General features: G+C 40.9%; 1 protein-coding gene across 1 annotated transcript; it reads right to left on the bottom strand.

Moving 5' to 3' along the window:
* Positions 1–9,732: 9,732 nt before the first annotated feature.
* Positions 9,733–20,325, bottom strand: LOC120316072 (WD repeat-containing protein 93-like). Its single transcript, XM_039361255.1, has 11 exons — positions 20,243–20,325; positions 19,154–19,337; positions 18,241–18,311; positions 17,876–17,962; positions 16,935–17,066; positions 16,239–16,452; positions 15,183–15,243; positions 14,856–15,012; positions 13,644–13,803; positions 12,263–12,382; positions 9,733–10,717 (listed from the first exon to the last, which is right to left on the bottom strand). The coding sequence occupies exons 2-11, from the start codon at positions 19,303–19,305 to the stop codon at positions 10,651–10,653; spliced, it is 1,221 nt and encodes a 406-aa protein (XP_039217189.1). The 5' UTR covers positions 19,306–19,337; positions 20,243–20,325; the 3' UTR covers positions 9,733–10,650.
* Between the last annotated feature and the right edge of the window lie 1,632 nt (positions 20,326–21,957).

Below are 21,957 nucleotides of genomic sequence, written 5' to 3'. Positions count from 1 at the left end.
TTTTTAATGCCACGACCCCCAACCGGTCGTAAGTCGAGGACTACTCAACTGGTGCAGCACTGTTTGCAGAATGGAACTTTTGGCAGGCTCAGCAGGGCAGAGACAGCCCGGACAATTCCTATTGGCTTTTGAAAGCCAATAGAATTAGACTCTATTCAAGAGAGTCTATTCTATTGGCTTTCAAAAGCCAATAGGATAAAAGGGAGTAGCACAGCTAAGGAAAAGAGGGAAAAAATGGCGGACTGCATTGTTTGGCGACCCTCGTGAAATGGTCATTCGACCCCAAATGGGGTCCCGACCCACAGGTTGAGAACCACTGGTCTAGGAGTTCCTACCTTCCAATATTGTGCTACTTCAGAGAGAAGAGTACAATAGCAGAGATGACTGGTTGATCTAAACCACAATAGATGGATTGCATTACACGCTAGATACAACATGTTAGTTTCTGCTGAATGTGTTGTGGGGGATTAGTTCAATAGGCTATGCAAAGCCAGGCAATTGAGTTAATTCAGTAACCCATGATTTGGTAAACTATGTTTCAGTTAAGTAAAGGGAAAAATCTGTGTGGACACAGTAAAAAAAATCATTAAAAATGATTAAAAGATAGAACAGAATTTGGAAATCACTTATAGGCACTCTCTAGATGCAAATTAGAAAAACATACACATCCCTTGCTTACAGAATCATATTCTGTATTTCTGTGTAAGTTTCTAGGTAAATTGCCATTTTTAACTTTTAAGCTTAGATGAACATAAACTTAAATGCAGATGAATGGGTGGCTATATAAATACACATGCAAAAATGCTCATCCTGGTTTCTCTGGCAAACTGTTGCCTTTTCAGGACTGATGATTATTCCTTTTTTAAAAAAAATTTGGAACTGTGCAGAGGATGGTAATAGATATAGATCTCAAGACAGGGCTGGTGCTATCATTATGTGCTTCTTTAAATCAGAAGATTCTGTGCTTTTCACATCTGCAAATAACAGGCAAATGCTACCTAATTATTCTCTCATCCTGGAGATGCGGTGATTGAAATAGCTTCTCCTCTAAATTTCTGCCCAGTATGCAGATGTTAAAAGGCACAGATTCTAACTATGGAAGAGGTGATAGCAGCCAGGCAGAAAAGGCAGCCTAATTTATTTGGGGCAATAGTGATGAATCAGTCAAAAGTGAAGACTCGGTGAATGTTTGAAGTTGTTAGAATATCGTATTATTTCTATTTTCTATTCTTACTTATATTGATCAAAAAAAAACTAAAGTTGTCCCTTTCATTTCTTACAAGTAGCTCCCTAAACTTAAGGGCTATGTGGATCCATAGATGGATAAGCAATGTCACATGTGCCATGGCATCATCACACAAATGAAGTGATTGCCACCAAGTGCATAATTCATGTTATCTGGGTGATGTCATTATATGCCTGAAACTTCTTTTGGACCTCTGTGCTAAGTCATGGTGGTGCAGTGGTTAGAATGGTTAGAAAGCAGAATTACAGGCTAATTCTGCTGACTGCCAGCAGTTCGATTCTCACCGGCTCAAGGTTGACTCAGCCTTCCATCATTCCAAGGTCGGTAAAATGAGGACCCAGATTGTTGGGGGCAATAGGCTGACTCTGTAAACTGCTTAGATAGGGCTGTAAAACACTATGAAGTGGTATATAAGTCTCAGTGCTGTTGTTATTCCTTCCTTCCTTCCTTCCTTCCTTCCTTCCTTCCTTCCTTCCTTCCTTCCTTCCTTCCTTCCTTCCTTCCTTCCTTCCTTCTTTTCATCCATCCATAACTCTGCCAACTGCCATCAGTTTGATCCTGACTGGCTCAAGGTTGACTCAGCCTTCCATCCTTCCGAGGTGGGTAAAATGAGGACCCAGGTTGTTGGGGGCAAATATGCTGACTTTGTAAACCGCTTAGATAGGGCTGTAAAGCACTGTGAAGCAGAATATAAGTCGAAGTGCTATTGCTATGGAATGGCAGTAGCAAAGTTTTCTTACTGACTTAGTATGCATGTTGAAGTCAATTGCAGATTTGTACTTGAAGTTTTTCAGAACAAGGTTGTTGTACGCATATTTCTATATTTATTTAAAGTTGTGTTAGCATTAAACTCTAAAATGGTTAGAAGGATGTGCTGTCTTTACTCACATTTGCAGTTACTTTATGACTCAGGGTGTTTATTCTGGATTCAAAGGCCATTACCTCTGAGTAGAGCAAAATTCTCATAAGTGCTGTGAAACCAAAAATACAAGAAAAATAAAACCAAACATCTTAACATGTCAGATGAAAAAACAAGAACAGAATCTAACGGTATCTTGCCCTTCGTGGGCAGAACAGAATCAAAGGTCAAAGTTCCTCTAATCCTACTGAGAATCATATGAGTTTTGATACCTTAATGTAGAAATAATTGTTTTTATTTAAAAAATGTATTTTAATAATCAACATTGTGAAGCTCTTCTTAATTAATAGAATTGCTAATAGCTGCTCCAGCATATGGAGCAAAATTCTACAAGAGACATTAGTTCGGTTGAAGTGTAATAATGCAATCACGCACAAATTACAGTGTGGATAGAAATTATAGACTGCAGCTGGTTTCAATTTGTTATTTTGACCTTTAACTGAAAAATGAATTCTAATAGGCGTTTGGCTTCAACAATATGTTTAGTTTCCAAAGCCATATCAAGACCTAACTGGTTGAAATAATTGAACTGTGGCTTTTTTCCTCAGTCTCTGAGGTTTTACCTTTGATCATGATCATCTTTCCTTAAACTGGAATACCCCAGTTATAGTCAACTAGATCGCCCATAACTCATAGCCAACATGGACTAAAACTGGTAACAGAGGGATGAAAAAAGATTAAATGGATCAGAAAAGTTGATATGGATTGTTGTTGTTAGTTGCGAAGTCGTGTCTGACCCATCATGACCCTATGGACAATGTTCCTCCAGGCCTTCCTGTCTTCTACCATTTTATGGAGTCCATTTAAGCTCACACCTACTGCTTCAGTGAGTCCATCCAGCCACCTCATTCTCTGTCGTCCCCTTCTTCTCTTGCCCTCCATCTTTCCCAGCAGCAGGCTCTTCTCCAGTGAGTCCTTCCTTCTAATTAGGTGGCCAAAGTACTTGAGTTTCAATTTCAGGATCTGGCCTTCTAAAGAGTAGTTGGGGTTGATCTCTTCTAAGACTGACCAGTTTGAATGCCTTGCAGTCCAGGGGACTCGCAGGACTCTTCTCCAGCACCATAGTTCAAAGGCCTCCATTCTTTGTTGCTCAGCCTTTCTTATGGTTCTTTTTGTCATAGTGACCAACAATCCCTAAAGAGTAGTTCATTCCTTTTTGACATTTGTTTTTTGCCTGATCCTTATCTTTATATGGATGTAGTTTTTTAGTCCTTGGAGAAAGTAAATCATCAGTTTTAAAGGCATCAGCAAAAGGCTTAAGTGTTCAGGACAGTGGGTTAGTAATTTTGTAGATCTGCGATGATTGAAGGTGGATGTCAAAGGCTGGCAGGCTTGTCTGGGAATTTCTCATTTTCAGAAGTGAGGGGGGGGGAAAGGAAGGAATACAATTAAATGACAAAGCCTTGAGACCTCACTCACAGTGGGTAGGTGGGAGGACATGAATGCAGCCACCTCTACAACAGGGACTTCATGCATAAAATGCTGCCCTTGCATTTTTTGGTGGCAAACTAGGTCACTAATGATGAAAGCACAGCAACACTTTGTCTTTCCAGTTTAAATAACAATGGTAGAAGATAAGGCAGCAGCAGCGTCACAGTTCGCTTGTGATGAGAAGTTGGGGAATGGAGCATGTAGCTTTTATTTTCATGAGTCTCTTTGCAGGAGGGATGTCCACCTTGGCAACTTTAAGACTTGTGAACTTCAGCTCCCAGAATTCCGCAGCCAGCATAAAAAGTGCTTATTCAAACAACAGTATTTCTATATAATCTTTTAAAAGTTCAGAATTTCTTTTCTCACTATTGGTTAGAGAACTTCAGCCCCTCATAAACCTATATACTATAAATCAGACCTGAAATGCTAATGTGTTTCTGGAAATTTGAATTTTCTACAATTATGATACTTCAGAGGAAATGGGACGTGTCCATTTTTTTTCAAAAAAAAAAAAATAAAAGATGGAATAGAATTATGATCAAAAAAGGTGGAACCAGAAATAGATAAATATACATATTTCTTGTTGGATTAGGATTTCCTAAGGAGAGAGGATGAGAAGAACTTGCAGCAATAGCTCCAGAATTTACCTGCCTGTTGAAACTTGTTAACTCAACAGTCTTTTGTGCACTGTCCGTGGTACTGATTTCACAAACACTCTTTTATTGTACTCCATAGCTCAGTGGTGGTGAACCTATGGCACGGGTGCCAGAGGCGGCACTCAGAGCTCTTTCTCTGGGCAAGTGCACCATCACCCCAGTCTTAGGCCTTCAGCTGGGTTTTATAAAACCTTTTCACTTTAGGCCTCCACCGCCATGTGCAAAAAAAAAAAAAAAAAGGTTCAATCAGTCAATTTCAACTTCTCGTGGGAAAAAAAAGATCTTGCAAAGTTGGAATTGATTGATTTAACTTTTTAGTCCCACCCAGTCTGCTGTTACCACCACAGCCACGCCCACCCAATGGGCCACACCCACCTAATGGGCCATGCCCACCCAGCACTCGACGATGCATAAGTGGGTTTTGGATTGCAGTTTGGGCACTCGGTCTCTAAAAGGTTCGCCATCACTGCCATAGCTGAAATGTTTAAATGGGCTGGTCCATCACATTTCATCAATATTTGAGCTAATTAATTTGTTTTGTCTTTCTGGCTGAACTTTCATTTTCTTTATTGTTAGTAAATTTGATAGGTTGTTTTTCTTGCCGTGTCTATTTAAATGTTTTCTTCTTTTTAATTTGTTTAATAATTTAGTCTGGTGAGCTCCTTCGAAAGGATTAGGGTTAGCTCCTTAGAAAGGGGTGAAGGTAGGAAAGAACCTAGGAATATTAATGAAGATTAAAAACAAAAAAAAACATTAACCAATCTGTGCCTGAATGGATAGGTAGGACTCTTTCAACCATTTCTAAAGTTCAAAGCACTCTGAACCTTTATGTACTATATGACAATCTAAATAGTTGAAGGTGGTATTATTTAATGAATATCAATGCATAATCAATTATCCTACTTTATCTATATGCCATTTTTCCAATCCAGTAATTTTTCTGAAGCATAACCCAATTGGCGCAGCCTTTGTACAAGGTAGACCAAGTCTGGAATCAGATATGAGAAATACCAGAATTTTATTTCCTTGATATAGGCTATGATAACAGAATCTTGAAAGCTTGATAGCATTTCCCCTTCTTTCCCTTGAAGGCAGGGCAATCTTGGTTTCCTGAACTAAGCTTATCCTTTACTAGGGGCTACTGCACATTTTATCCAAGGCCATCTCTGTGCTCTTCTACATCACCAAACTCCATCAAAGTTCTCATGACTGTATCCACACGAGATGTGGAACCACAAACTCTCCAACCCATTTTAGCCTAGTTGGTGTGCAAATGCCTCACGTATGGTTAGGATATGGTCCAGTGGTTCTGTAAGCCAAGGATATTGGCTTGGCTATGGCGTGACTACGTTCCTCCTTCTAGTTGTTGCTTGAATCAGACATTCCTCCTCCTTTGCCCATTGCCTTTCTTCTACTGTAACCCAGATGTATTCGAGGGGAGGGTTAGTTGCACAAAAAATATGAACAGAAAAAGAAAGAAGCAGCAGCAAATGCACTGTTATGAGTGAGACAAATCATCAACAGTCTTTATTAAATTTGCAGCAGTTCAAAAGGTATGCCATTTCATCCACCTCAGGAGCACATCTTGAAGCTTTAATCGGGATGTTTCATGACATAGAGGATTCTTTATTTTCTCTGGCATGTGAGGGTTTTTTTTTCCCCCTCTCTTTTCTCTGACATACTATCCGCAGCTCTTTTCCTTCTGTGGGCTGAGATATTTTTTGTATGATGGTTGTTCATTATGTAGCTCTTCCTCCTGTTTCTCAAGGTCAATTTACAACATCCCCCCATTAGAATTGTATCCATATATAGCTTTAGGACATGGTTCTCAACCTTCTTAATGCTGCGACCCCCAACCGGTCGTAAGTCGAGGACTACTCAACCAGTCGTAAGTCGAGGACTACTCAACTGGTGCAGCACCGTTTGCAGAAGTGGAATTTTGGTGGGCTCAGCAGGGCAGAGACAGCCTGGACAATTCCTATTGGCTTTTGAAAGCCAATAGAATTAGACTCTATTCCAGAGAGTCTATTCTATTGGCTTTCAAAAGCCAATAGAATAAAAGGGAGTAGCACAGCTAAGGAAAAGGGGGGAAAAAATGGCGGACTGCGTTGTTTGGCGACCCCCGTGAAATGGTCGTTCGACCCCAAATGGGGTCCCGACCCACAGATTGAGAACCATTGCTTTAGGAGAAACTCCTCTGTGCTTCTTTCTTTTGTGACCTGTCTTTGTAGATTCTACGTGGTAGGAAACCTGTTTTTCATAATCTAAAAACCTTTCAGACCGAAAGAACAGGGAATAAATATTTTAGTATTTTCAATTAAAACAATTCTTAGAAAACCCGCAACTTCAAGAAGCCTAGAACAAAATGATTTTACTAGTGCAGAAAAGAACAATGTACAATGTAAGATAATGCTCCTTGGGAAATAGTGACCTACAAATGACTTCTAATATTTAAATTGCTATTAGAAAATGCTGAGAAGGTGGGAAAAACACAGGAACTGTTTTCGTTTTACCTCCAACAAATAAAATGATGCTAAAGATGAAGGAAATAAACCCAATTATCTTGGGAATGTGTATGGAGGGATTGGACTCTTGACAGTGTGGCTCGTTACTATCGATGTGGCCACTGAGGCAGAAAAGGCAAGCCCATGATTGGTGAGAATCCTGGGAATTCCAGTCCAAGAACATTTGCAATGAGTCAGCTTGGGGAAAGGTGTTGAAGTAGAATAGTGCTTATCAGAACAGCAAGATAAGCCCTTTGTGGCATAACGTGCAAAGACAGAGAACTGCAGTATTGTTAATATTCAAACAATACACCATTTCCAGTGGCTTCGTCTAGATGTCTCCTAAAAGATGTGGTGTGGAACATGCACAGCCATAATCTATTTAAGGTGGGCAAATGCGGCAATAGCAAGCGAATTAAGTCAATGACATGAATGAGGCAGCACGAGAGGCTAAAAACTAGCCTAATGCCAGACGCGAAAGACGAGAGCCACACCTTAAGTTCCAATTAAGCTGATGCCTATGTACAGGAATCTAGTCAACTAATGGTTGGCACTATTAGGCTAACATTAGGATATTAGGATAAGGGCTAACAGAATTCAAGAGGGGTTGGGCTTGTTTGTGGGAATGTAGAGATTCTGATTCCTCTCTTGACTCCGACTCTGGGCTATGCTGCTTTTTCTCTATATTTATAGAGCTTAAGAAAAAGATTGTGCAAGTTTCAGACAGTGCTGTTGATCTGAACAGCTTTCAGAAAGAGCTGTCATTTACCAAACAAAAATACACTGTTAATCACGAGCATTTTCAATGACCTATTTATTCTTGATGGTGGAAGTAATTGGAGGGACAAGGCTGGTCTGACAGCCATAATCCCCTCTGCTCTTCCTTTGGTATCATTTTCCATACTTACTCAGGGGGTCATTTCAAAGCTAGACCTTAACAAAATATAAAAGGCCTGCTTTGTTCCATTTTTCTTTTGAAACATTTCTACCTTCTCTGTAGCCAAATTATACGGTTTTTTAAAAAGAGGAAAACGCAGCCTTTGTAAACATGCCATTCTCACCAGACAGCAAGGAAGGTGTTTTTTGAATCAGCACGAAAATTCCATCCCGCTGATCTTGTCACTGGCAAGGATGCCGGAGCACCGTTTGTTAATCTGTCATCAATCATTTCTGCCGGTGCTTTGTAACTGCCGGATGACCTTCTTGGGAGGTGGAACATCACTTAGAATGATTTTTAGCTTGTGCTGTCGTCTCTGGTGACAATGAAAGAAATAAATAAAGCCCTTTGTTTCCTAATAATATGAAGGAACTGTTTCAGGCCCCAATTTATCCAAATGGAAAAGGCCCAGCTTTTCAAAAGACGGCAAAAACTAATTAGATTATCGTGAGGCCCGGCTTAAATGAAGAAACTCGGGAAGGAACATAAAAGCTGCGAAGATGGCATTTGTATTCTGTCTCAAATAAAAGGGTGGGGCCTGGAACTTTAAAATACAATATTTTTTAGCTTCCTTCCCCCTTTTAAATCGGTTAAAGCTCTCCTTTTTCTACATATATCTCTGTGGCAGGTAAAATTTAGACAGAAGATGGAGTGGTGTTGTAGGTTCCTTGTTCCATCATTAGGCATAGATTTGCTTGTTTTTCCAAACGTGCAGAAATAACCAATGGAAGAAGCAATGCAAGGCCAATTATATAAATAACAGTGTAATCCTGAAAGAGAGAAAAGATAAAGGAAACATACAGGCAGAGCAGTAAACTGGAGCTTTCCGTATTGATGGATATTACGGAATAACAGAGTTGTAAGGGATCTTGGAGGTCTTCTAGCCCAACCCTCTGCTTAAGTAGGGGAGCCTTTATCATTTCAAACAAATGGCTCTCCAGTCTCTTCTTAAATCCCTCCAGAGATGGAGTACCCACGACCGTAATATTTATTTATTGCAATCCTCAACCACCCATCTCCCACAAAGAGGGGACTCTGGGTGGCTGTATGATAAAACATTAAAATATAAAAACAGTATATTAAAAATTAAAGTGTTCAGTTTGTTTTTTTTAAAACAGAAGGCAAGAATAATTAAGTGCTATTAAGAATTAGTTGGGAGGACTCTCATAGCACCAACGAACTCCACAACTGCATGCTCTTTTGGGTTCCCTATGCAAGGCTGCAGAGCCCTGTTTTAACCCTTTTCTGGAAGATCAGGAGAGTGGAGGCCTGCCTCCCCTCTGGAGGGACTGGAATATTTCACAGGGTGGGGACAATGGCAGAGAAAGTTCTCTTCCTAGACCCCACCAGTCAGAGTTCTTTAACTCAGGGGTCCCCACCCCCGGTCCGTGGACCAGTACTGGGCCAAGGCATGCCAGCAATCGGTCGCACAAACAAGCAAAGCCCCATCCGCGGGATGCAGGCAGCACACAAAATCACGCTCCCTCTGGTCCGCGGAAAAACCTCTTTTCACGGAACCGGTCCCTGGTGCCCAAAAGGCTGGGGACCTGTGCTTTAACTCTGCAATATATCTTCTCTGCCTGGCTGGGTGGGACAGGCTGATGTAATAGGATGAAGCCAGTCCTGTTTTATCCTAGGCGTTCCCATTTAATTCCCCCAAAAGATGTTGCTGAGGTCCATTTGGCCTGTAACGAAGCTAGGCTCTTGAAGGAAGCATAGAATTGGGATGTGTTGCACGAGTGCTCTCTTGTGGACTGCCGAGCAGCTAAAATTCTGTTTATTGAATAGCAGCCTCTAATAATCTCCAACCTAATGGACAGCTGTTGCAAATCTACAACCAGATGAAGGCAGATGCACACACACACACAAAAGCTTTCTGAAACATTTCCCCACTCACACCCCACCCCCAAACAAGTAATAGTTCAGACAAAACCTTCATACCAAAAGTACAAAAAAGCACTGAGCAAGAAGTTACTTATTTCAGGTGTGTATGAATTCAAATGATAATTTGCTGCTTTATTTTGATAAAACTCCGCTAGGCGAGAGCAGATCACTCTTTACCAGCCCAGATTATAACTGGTTTTCTATTTGCTGGGTTTGTCAAACTCGCTGAGCTAGCCAGTGATTCAGAAACAATAATGGCTGGATTCACAAAACAAAACAAAACAAAACAAAAAAACGTTGAGCCACAGACAAGCCACATTATAACTTAACATGTTTTGCGAATCAGCAGTATGATTTCAGGGTTACATTGAACAGAAGCCAAGTAATGGAATTGTGATGTGCAGAAGGAAAGGAAAAAGACCCCCCAGGTTTCTCCTCATTTGCTCACCGTGATCTGCTGTTACATCTGATCCTCCTAATGGATGATGATTCTTAGGGATATTGAAGAATGCTCTCTATTGTCTTGGGAAAAATCTGTCACCGTCGATGGGGAAAAAGTGGCACCTCTACCCAGCCAAACTGAAATTAGAATTGGATCACACCAGAGTCTTTCATTTCCAGATAGTTCCAATATTGTCAAAGTAAGTGCTATGTTTATTTGTAAAAAAAAAAGAGTAGTAATGACATCTATTGTTCAGGTCCATCTTGCTTTTAAAATTAATAATAATAATAATAACCAAACGAAGGCTTTATCTGCAGGCTTAAGATCCGTCTGAACGGATGCAAAAGGAGGAGAAACAAGTATTTTGGTATAAATTTCTTGTATGTTTCTTAGCATCATAGACCTCCAAGGCATTTGGTCCCTATCCCCTGCTGTCTTCTCATACTCTGAAGTATATAATAGAGATTACTCTTTGAGCCTCCAAAGGCAACTGGAGGCTCCATTCCCATGTTAATTCTTCCATACTTGGTTTCTGACCTTGTTCCTTCCTTTTAAATGAAATAATGGCTTGCAAGAAACCAGATGCTATTTAAAAGTGTCCAAAAATGGAATCAGATGGCAAAGTTGCTGCTTAGGTTGATGGTATTTCAGGTTCCGGGTCAACATGTAATACTTCTTCGCTAGTCCCAGGAAAAAAGCTAAAACAGAGAAGAACTGCTATAAGAGAACTCGTTTTTATGATCTCAGAAACAACATAATGGTAGAAAGTATTATAACAAAAGGCAAATGGACAGGATTCTAGATATCAGCAGACATGATTCCTAAGTACATTTTTTTTTTACTTTACTTTTCCACCGCTGAGTGATTGTCTGCCCTTCAACAGAAGGCCTATCAAGAGGTATGGTTCAAAATGGACAACGTATTGCTAGGGTAGATAACCTGCTCCCCAACACATTTTTGTGGCCCTCAGAATCCTCCCCAGAATTCTGTGGCACAGTTGGCCGAAATTTGGCAGCACAATTTTGCCCTCCTTTGTAGGTGGGAAATAAAATTATAGCGTACCTTCTAAAACGGGCTTCATGTAGTCTAAAAAGCAAAGGAAAGCCTCATTTCCCCCACCCCCCCATGGAAAAACTGAGGGATCTCAGTCAGCTTAATGGATTCAGAAAGGCAGTCTGATTTGGGGAGGTTGCTTTTGTACGGCTGCACAAAAACTCATCCATTGCTGGACTTATTTAGGGGCATTTTGTTTTTTTTTATCCCTATGAATTCAGAAGTAAAATCTGATTTGTTCAAACGGCCTTTGATTGAAATCTTTGAATGCAGTCTTCACCCAGCAAGATTGGTAGGTTTGAGCAGAAAGTCTACTTTTACATTTTTCTTCTCGCTGGACAATGTTTGATTTAGGGGAGCACGTCAGGGACAACTTTTGAAATGGAAGCTTGCCACATCAACGATGATTCCATAATATAGCACAGCATATATACAGGATAAACACTAACAGGACTTTTGCAAATAATCGTAATCTGAGTATTTGCAAAAGCTACCCTGTTCAAAACCTGTTTTAATTAGGTAGTCCTCGATCTACAACATTTGTTTAGTGACCGTTCAAAGTTACCATGGCTCTGGAAAAGAGTGACTTATTTTCACACTTAGGACCGTTGCAGCATCTCCATGATCATGTGATCAAAATTCAGACGCTTGGTGACTGACTCATATTTATGATGGTTGCAGTGTCCCAGGGTTACATGATCACGACAAATGAAGTCAATGGAGAAGCTTAACTGTTAAGCTAGTTGTTACTAGCTTAACAACTCCAGTGATTCCCATGTCAGCACTGATGAAAATTCTGACTGTTAAAAATTCACCCAGTGGTTAGGTAATTCATCTTTTTCATTTCATTTCCCCCAAAAAAAAGCTGGGTTGGGTTAAGTGCCTTTAAACTTGGCGTGTAGCCAACCAACATGCCTTTAAACATGGCGGGGCAAAGGTAACACAGTCGCTTTTTAACCCAGGTAATGAAGGAGATAGGTATAGAAATAGGGAACTCATTCTGTTACCATCCAAATATTTTGGGGTACAATTCTCTGTCGCCTGATATTAGCCCTGTTTCCTGAGCTGACATGAAAAATATCCGCAGAGCATCTTTGCGATAGGGAACACAAAGAACATCTGTCCTGGGTTGGTCAAAGCAATTATGATTCAGCATCTGTCTCTGGGGGTGACAAAGAACAGAAACCAACCTGAACTCTTGCTGCACGTTCACTTCACCAAACATCTTCCTCTTCAAGCTGGCTGCATATTCCTGCAGCTGGCTCCAGCATTCTGGCATCTGTTGGCTAATTGTGGACAGCCTCTGCAAACTAGCCAAGAGACACAAATAGTGATTCCAGCTCCCTTTGGTTTGGGTTCGGGTTTTTGTTCCCCTCATTGCCTGGGGAGTAAATTATTTGTAACTGGGTTCCCCGGCTCCCAGACAGTTACTCCTGGATTTATATGGCACTTTTAAGTTTTCACAGTGCTTCCAGATATATAGGATTTTAGCAGCCTTTGCAAATAGATCGACAAAATAACTCTCAAAATAGGACATTGCTCTTAACAGCTGCTCCTGCTAAAGAGTATTAGGGTAGCATGTTGGGAATGTGTTCCACCAAACGGTTCTTACTCCTCTGGTTCAATTCCTGGCAAGCTCCCTCTGTTTGGAGTGTGAAGAGTTGGTAGAACGGACTCAACCCCAAAGGTAGCTGTAATGGTATGTGGGAATGAACTTCCCACAGACCATTTATGGTAAAAGAACTAACGCTGAGCAAAGCAGGAAATATCGTGGCACTGGGAGCAGAAATGGCGTTTGAACACAAACAAGTGCCTTGATCCTGCAGGTCCCAACTCTGCTCTGACAGTTCCAATCAAAAGAGTTAAGTCAGGTCCCATACTCAAAACTGATAGATGCCACTGTAGATAGCATTGGGCTAGACAAACCAAGAGTCACTCAGTTTGGCCACTGTGGCAAGCCATTATTTGCTGGACTATGATTGTAGGGTTATAGTCCAGAGTCACATACGAGCCAAGATGAAGCTAAATAAGCCCCACTGGAATTAAACATCATCATCCTCATTTGTTCAAAGCAGCACCTATCTCTTACTCATCTTCTAAGTTTAATCTAGCTAACCAGTCGTAAATTCACTGCACACATCATATTGCCATCTAGTGATTCTATGGATAAAGTGCACATTTCAGGAAAGTACTGTGATAGTTGTAGTTTGTTTTTTTTTCTTCCCCCCGGAATAACTAGGACTCGAAGAAGAGTTCAGCTAAAAACGGTAAAGATCTTTTCTAAGATCTAAAGAAGCTTTTGGGAGGCCAGTACTGATTTTGGCCAGGGGCTGCATTCCAGAAAAAGTAAATGGGCCAGACCAAAATGTAATCAAAACCACAGCAAAAAAAAAAAACTCATAGGTAACAAAATTAAAGAGATTAGATACACCTACGGTGCCTTCTTTCAATATATTTAATTCGACCTTTCAGAATGATAATTTTGCTTGGTTTAAAAAAAAAGAGCAGTCCTCCATGAAAAAAAGGTCGGTCTCGTTTCTAAAAAAATAGGAAATGCGGCTGTCGACTTACTTGTTATTTAAGAAAAGATCACAACGTTTGTCCCAGGGCAATTCTGGAAAGGCAGCAGGTAGATTCTCAGCTTTTGCAGCAAACGTTTCCATGAAAGAATATGTGCTGAAGTCATAAATAAAGATGGTTTCCATTTCCGCTTTACCAGCCTTAGACTCCCCTGTAGTTGAAAGGTTAGGGTTAGAGATTATTTATAGCCTTCCTATTTTAAAAGGTCCACCTTAGATTGATTAATCAAGCGGCAGAATTAGAATTAAGAGAGAAATCAAGCAAGACAAATTAAGCCACCTGTCCTGCTCAGGGCTCTGAGGCCGACAAACGTGGAAACGATTGTTAATCGCCTTCAAAATGCTTATGTCAATGCTGCTAACATCAAATGTTCTTGCTTGACAATATATAAAGATGCAGACATTTTCTGTGTATTACCTTTAGAGTAAATATTAGATGGTGCTGGAGGGAAGGGAGAAGAATGTGCTTGGGGACTAGTTAGCTATAACAATATCTCAGTAGAGTATTCTTCAAGGTTAGTTGTAATAAGAGGAGATAATGGGAGGGTAAGTTCACACTTCAAACTAATTGGAGAATGTGATTAATGACTGTTAAATGAAGGAGTGAATTATGCTTAGATACTGTGTGTTTGGGGGAGGAGAATTTTAGATTTTGGCTTCTCTATGTACTGTGCTGAAGCTAGTAGTAATAGTAAGAGTAGTAAAGTTGGAAGGGATCTTGGAGGTCATCTAGTCCAACCCCCTGCTCAGGCAGGAAACCCTACACCATTTCGGACAAATGGCCGTCCAGTCTCTTCTTAAAAACTTCCAGTGTTGGAGCATTTACTGCTTCTGGAGGCAGGCTGTTCCACTGGTTAATTGTTCTCATTGTCAGGAGCTATATTGCAAATTAAAGATTCTTTAAGGTAAACAATGCCTCAAAGTTTTTTGAAGAGCTTCTTCTTTCGGAACCATGACAGCTTTATAAAATGATGGCACTGTGGAAGTGCTCCAAGGATGATACCAGTAGGATCTAACAAGCTCTTCTAAAGGAGAAGGAGAAGGAGAAGGAGAAGGAGAAGGAGAAGGAGAAGGAGAAGTTGAAGGTGAGCCAAAATTTGAGAGCTGAGGAAATCATTGAAGAAATTCAAGACGTTGCTTAAAAGAGGAACCCTGCCTCTCCTTACGTGTTCGGGTGTAGGTGTGCCTTTCCAGAACGCCTTACCTTGGACGGCCAACCACCTGCCATTTGTATCCATGGAAAAAACGGGCTGCCAAGGGGATGCAACTTTGTAGGAAGGTGGCACCATGAATTGGCAAATGATCTCATCGGTCGTGGTATCCATCAGATTAATGACGCCAATCCAGAAGAAAATCAGCACCTGGGAGAAAGAAAAAGGACATGCACTCATGACTTCCACACACTCATGGGGTGTTGTGTTATAGCATTTAATTTCATCTCTAAGCACCTCTCCCTTGATCTCCCACCTTCAGGTTTCTTGGATTTGGAGAGAGACGAGAAATTTTTAGGAAGTAACAATATGGCACTCACCGCATCAGGCAAAGTTGGAATGGTTGCCACACCACTGATGGTCTGATCAGGAACCTCAGGCCTATTAAAAAAGTGACTTTATGTACTTTTTTTCACTTAGTATCTTCAGAAAAGCCTATTAATGACCAAGAGAGTTGTAAGTCATACAACTGTTTAAGAGAACTGTGTTCAGTCCTTCTTTGATTCTGATCTAAAATGACCATAAAGACTAATGGGATTTATTGTGCATTGCCCACCAACCCTATTTCAACTTGTTCGACAAACCGGTCTAGTGCGCAGAGTTCATTTTTTTTACACAGAATATAGTATTAGCCCTCAGGCTTGCACAATAACATTCTAGAATGGCACCAGAAATTCCCTTAAAAATTCTAGAAAGATTCAATTTCCGTCTTGTTAAAAAAAAAAAAAGAGAGAGTCATGTTGGCCTGGAAAAAAATCCCATCCCAAAACCATTTGGCCTTTTTTTTTTAAAGAAAAAATTCAATATTACAGTACCATTGAATCTCCAAGAAGGTGTCATTCGATAGTGTGGAATTAGGGAAAACAGATCATGGAAAAGGGTGGAAGAAGGGTAAAAAAAAATTCTAAAACCAGTTCTCTGAGTTGTGTTTGTGCGGGTCCACCTTCTTTAATGGACAAATTCTTTTCTTAGCATCTGCATGACTCTCGTGCATCTGCCCTCTCATAATTATTCTTTGTTTTCCCAATCCTCTCTCTTAAATTCTGATCTGTTTTCTTGGATAAATAGAATGAATTAAGAATCAACAGCATTCTTAAATGGTTTCAAGAAACACCCAAGCTTTGCAACTACAGTGGATTCCAATTGCCTACACTCTTTTCAAATAAGGACATTTCCAATCTTGGCTGGTTGTGCCAATGGACATCCCTAAAAGCAATAAAATGCAATGCCTTTTTGTCACGAACACAATTACGTTGCGGTAGTTGGCAAGATAGCCTGTATTTCTTCTTCAGGGAAAATCAGGGCCAGAGAATGCCGCTTGTGGAGATCATCCCCATTTCCTCAAATGTTCTGGACCTTTATGTGGGCTGCCTCACCTGATTCCTAATAACTTGGACCTAAATTCTTTGGTCCCCGATGTGAGCAGGTGAAGTGACCCATCTGTGCACAGCACCAAAAGCTGCACCATGGTATGGGCAGGATCCTTACTACAGCAAGACGTCTTCTCTCTGGATGGTAGTAAACGTGGCATGAATTGAATGTTTCGTGCAACGTAGTTTTCGGGAAGCACCATGGCAGAGAATGGAAACCCTAGAAAAGCACAAATGGAGATGGAGGGTAGTAGGCTCCTCTTTATCAAGGCTCTCCTAACAGTTTACTTCACTATGCCAGAGTCAACTTTCTGCAGAAATTAGTAGAGAGTAGGTACTAGCCTAAGTGACGCAAAAATGCCACGGGCTTCTTCTTACATTACAAGCCCAGCCCATGTTGCATACTGTCCAAAGTCTTCTAGAATTGGACAATCTCCTAAATATTTAGGTAATTAAAGTCCAACCTCCCCCACAAGGTTTCCAACCAAATGTAATTTGGGGTATGCGTGTGATAAAATAAGATGCTTAGTTATATGGAAGTAGAAGAAGAAAATGGTACTCAGCTTATTTAAGGAGTGAAGTCCTGGCCCATCACTTAGAAAACTCTTGGTTTAAGAGAAGTGGTTTGCCACCGTGATAAAATTTCAGGGTGGGAATTCTCCTTTTATCTAACTTTCCCGAGCTGATAGGGAAAACGCTCACCAACTGATGTGTCCCACAAAGTAATAACCCTATCTTCACAGGCAAAGGCGAAGTAAGACGAACAAGGGCTGACAGTTGAATATACAATCGGAGCAGCACATGGCCAAAGAATATCTGGCTTGGGATCAGAATCTAGAAAGAACAGAGAATCGTATGAGAGATGGGCCCCATAGTAGGGAAAGAACATTGTCTTCTGCTAAGCACCCCTCCAGATTCTCCACCTCCTTCCTTTTGATTCATAGAACTACACATAGGAATAAACAGAATCCATACTCTATCAAATTACTACAGAAACTGGCAACCCTGGGTCCCACGGTGATGCTGGATTATGTGTTTCAGCATTTATGAGCTTTGAGTGAGATGGGCCAACTGTCTGACCCAGAAGCTAAATACACACAGTGCTAAACCCTCATGAAGTGACTTTAGTTTCCCCTTAATGTGTCATGTGAACCCAGTCACTGCAATTTATGGCTAAGAATGTTGCACAAATCTAACCAACCGCAGCATATTCAGCGCAACTAGGGTGAAAACAAACTACACTTAGCAAAATGTGTAATCTCAAAAGTATGTTTTGGAAAAGAGAGTTTTTTCAGGTGACTAATTTTAAAAGCAGCATGCCTAAAGCTGCTTATTCAAGACCGAAAACTATACACATGTTTAGACTTTGTTTGTGTTTTGTTTTGTTTTGCAAATAAATGGAGCTAAAATCATGGGGCAACTCCCAGTGCCAAATTCTTATGACTCAGATGTCCTGCACTCTTTTTTACTTTTATGAAATATGATCTGATACCAGGATTTGGCTGTTGAATTTCAGTCCCCCCCAATAAAACAGTTTGTACAGAGGATTATATCTTGACGAGTCTGAAATATATCACCAGGAAGTCTGAAATGCACATAAAAACTTCAGAAAACTCTTGTAAGAGACTCCACAGTAGCATTACCAGGTTTTTCCTTGGGTGGACGACTCAGGAAATAGAAGCAAAGATTGTGACTGTTGCTCCAGTGAACACTGAAGGCGACAGGCATATCTAGAAAATGTAAACAAAACCAAGGGATCACAGAGATATAAGGTCCTGAGAAAAAAATTAAAAGGCAAAGGATTTTATTTTCCCACCCCCTATTCTTTCCTTTGGAAGGACCATGGGAAAATGAGAATCAGGAAAGAAACGCGCAAGTTAAGATCCCACCCACAGAGTGCAGACTCCTGGGTCTAAACATGTTGATTTGTGTTCGTATTCATACTATAATTCTGCTGAAGGAGTTTCGTCAAGACAATTCAGGGTCCTGCCCAGAGCGGGGAAATTACCTGCCTCAGCTTTTAATTCCGTTCCAGTTTGAAAGGTGCGGCCAGATAAGTGAAAATGGAATTTTGCACAACTAAAATAGACAGAGATGACAATTCGTGAAAACACACACATTATCACGAGATTTCAAGGAAGCCAGTAACAGTTTAAGAAAGCCAGCAACAATGGTTTAGAGGAGTGTTATTTATTAGGGTTACTTGTATGTCACTCAAATTGTTTTTTAAAAAAAGTATTTAAAAAAAAGGAGGGGGAGCCATGGAGGTGCTGTGGTTAGAATGCAGTATTGCAGACTAATTCACTGCTCACTGCCAGGAGTTCAATCCTAACCAGCTCAAGGTTGACTCAACCTTCCATTCTTCCAAAGCTGGTAAAATGAGGATCCAGATTGTTGGGGGCAAGATGCTGACTCTATAAACCACTTAGAGAGGCCTGTAAAGCACTGTGAAGTGGTATATAAGTCTAAGTGCTATTGCTATCTTCCAATTAAAATGCACATATAAGTAGCCTTCTGTAAGCTGGTTCCCTCCAAATCTATTACGGTTGAAATCCTGATGGCCAAAATGACTGGAAAAACAATGGGAAGGCTATTATAAAAATCAGAAAAATGTTATCAAATCATCTTAGGAAACCAGGTTTCCTACACCTTACCAGCTTCATCTCAGCAACAGAATTACATGGTATGATTATATACTCTAAACCAGGGGTCCCCAACCCCCGGTCTGTGGACCAGTACTGGGCCACGACATCCCCCATCTGCGGGATGCAGGCAGTACACAAAAACATGCACCCTCCGGTCCGTGGAAAAACCTCTCTCCACAGAACCGGTGGTCGCTGGTGCTCAAACGGTTGGGGACCTCTGCCCTAAACAATGCAACTGGAAATCAACAGCCGAAGCAGATCTTTTCCTCTGCTTACCTAAGTGTTTCCTCTTTGCTCTCCAGATCATCCTCTATCTCCAGATACTGTTGGAACTTGCTGTTGAAAATCTCTTGCAGACATTCCATCTGGCACTCTCTGATCAAGGTGTTGTAGCCCAGGCCAATGACGTTGCCTTCATCGCTCTTCATTATAGCCTCGAACGGGCTCCTGAATGCGCTTACTGGAATTTCAACACATCCGCAACGGTGTTAAGAGAGCCCCCTTCTCCCTCAATCCAATCCCCTTGAAATTTGCTTCTGCTTGTTTTGTTTCTTTATCTTTAATATGAGGGAGCGATAATCCTTGGACTTTTAGAAAAAAAGAAATAGGTGAACTAATTAAGTAAGAGGCTCAGGTTGAAAGCCCTTGGAGTTAAAATGCCAAGGAATTACAGGGAGGCTTATTTCTAAGCCTTATTTCTCAACTTTGGCAACCTTAAGATGGGTGAACTTCAACTCCCAGAATTCTGGGAGCTGAAATCCATACGTGCTGCTGGCTGAGGGATTCTGGGAGTTGAAGTCCGCCTATCTCAAAATGGCTAAGGCTAAGAAACATAGGCAAATACATAGAGTAGCACCTTGAGAAATAAGTATGCAGTTCCATATACTGATGACCACAAGGGGATCCATTTGCCGACGCCCAATGCACAGGTAGCAGTTCCTGAAAAATAACATTTTTTCCCTCTCTTTCTCTTGAGAACATTGGAGGTAGTAGTGTTTAAAGACACTTGTTCCTCTTGGTGCAGCTTTAGGCGGTGCAACAAATCAGCTTTGTGGAACAAGGTCTTTCATAACAACTTAGCTCTGCTTCATTTTTTCCCCCCTAAAGAATGAAGCCTTTTTTTCAGATCTCAGTCCAACTAATATAAATATTTCATTACCCCATTATTTAAAAAAAAAGTCGTTATCAACAATTATAATAATATAGTAATAAGAATCAACATCATTGACCCAGCCTCTTAGACAAGATTAGGAAGGCTTGTGTCAGCAATGGTGTTGCTAACTATGTCAGGTTCTCTCCCAGAACCTTTTGCACAGTGAAGTACAAAAGTTGAGAAAACAAGAAAGAGTTGAGAAGGTTTCTAACCTGAAAGAGGTTTGGGTGGTCTGACCTTCAACAGTAGAACAGGGGGAAGCAGCTTAGATTCAATTTTGCTTAGTAGCTGTTGCAAATCCTGCAAAGAATCAAAATGGCAATTCTAAACAATGTGTTTGATGCTGCTCCTTGATAAAATCAGGATTTGAGGAGTCAAGCAATTTCTGGTTGGACTATAAATGGGTGGCATGATGTCCGTGGGCATTAGTGTCATTTTCTCTGGTAGCCAGCAGAGACCCAGAGGAGGAGGAGGAGCAGAGGAGGAGGAGGAGGAGGAGGAGGAGGAGGAGGAGGAGGAGGAGGAGGAAGAAGAAGAAGAAGAAGAAGAAGAAGAAGAAGAAGAAGAAGAAGAAGAAGAAGAAGAAGAAGAAGAAGAAGAAGAAGAAGAAGAAGAAGAAGAAGAAGAAGAAGAAGAAGAAGAAGAAGAAGAAGAAGAAGAAGAAGAAGAAGAAGAAGAGAGAGAGGAAGAAGAAGAAGAAGAAGAAGAAGGAAGAAGAAGAAGAAGAAGAAGAAGAAGAAGAAGAAGAAGAAGAAGAAGAAGAAGAAGAAGAAGAAGAAGAAGAAGAAGAGGAGGAGGAGGAGGAGGAGGGGGGAGAGGGAGAAGGAGAAGAGGAGGAGGAGGAGATCATAAGTGGCAAATAGGTGCTTTGTGATTTACTACAGCTAGTGCATCTTCCACTTTAATACTAGCAATCATTTTCTAAGGTGCCCGCAGCCTTAGAAAGTGGCTGAAATTTAACAGTCCAATGTCAAATTTGAAATATTTCAAACATGCCCAACAGTCTAAAGGAGACTGGAGACTTCTGGGTTATCCTATCCTAAATACTGTCCTCTTTAGACATAACTAACCAATCAGGATAAGACTTTGCAACTTTCCTCACAGCTCGTAGATGAGTGTGAAGGGTAGGGGGTGTGGCAGTAAAAGGGGTAAATGATGAAACATGTCTCGCAACATCCCAATGAAAATTCCATAACTTATGTTTTTGTGTCAAGAATCAGGGTGAAAGGTTTTGAAAGGCGGGCTCTAAGTTGTAATGTCGCAATGTTTCATCAATTTGTCAACATCTGGTACCAGATGCTTAGCACAATGCTGTACTGACTCAACTGGATTCTGAAGACTGGCTGGGTACTTCATAGCCCCAGAGTGCCATTTCAGTTTTAAAGTCAAAACTCAGTGGCTTTCTTTGAAGTCTTGTGGAGAAAACAAGCCCTAGAACAGGGTCTACAACCTTCACAACTTTAAGATTTGTGGACTTCAGCTCCCAGAATTCCTCAGCCAGCATAGCTGGCTGAGGAATTCTGGGAGCTGAAGTCCACCAGTCTTAAAGTTGTCAAGGTTGCAGAACCTTGCCCTAGAAGACATCTTGAAGACTTCTCACTCAACACCATTCATGATTGATGTGGCCATCAAGAAAGACATCAAGAAATGGGATATAGTAGAATAGGACTATTTCAGCTTTTGGGGGGTTGGGTGAGTGCCTGTAGATTTTTGCAAACACATTGTGGGCAGTCACACAAAATGGTTACCACAGTAAATGCAACCGATTCCCTCTATTGATTTATCAAAATGTTCCCTTTTGTCATCTAGATCTCTTTTACCCAGGATTCTGCCCATAACCCCAGATTCTCTTGATCTCTTTTTCTGGCCCAAGGGAGCCCTGAGCTGCAACTAGCTACCATTTCTATTTTCCGTGAAAGTTTATGAG

The sequence above is a fragment of the Crotalus tigris genome, unplaced genomic scaffold (assembly GCF_016545835.1).
Source record: "Crotalus tigris isolate CLP2741 ecotype Arizona unplaced genomic scaffold, ASM1654583v1 scf7180000019222.88723, whole genome shotgun sequence".
Classification (NCBI taxonomy): Eukaryota; Metazoa; Chordata; class Lepidosauria; order Squamata; family Viperidae; genus Crotalus; species Crotalus tigris.
Note: the sequence above shows the minus strand (reverse complement) of the source record. Positions and strands in the feature narration are given on the sequence as shown.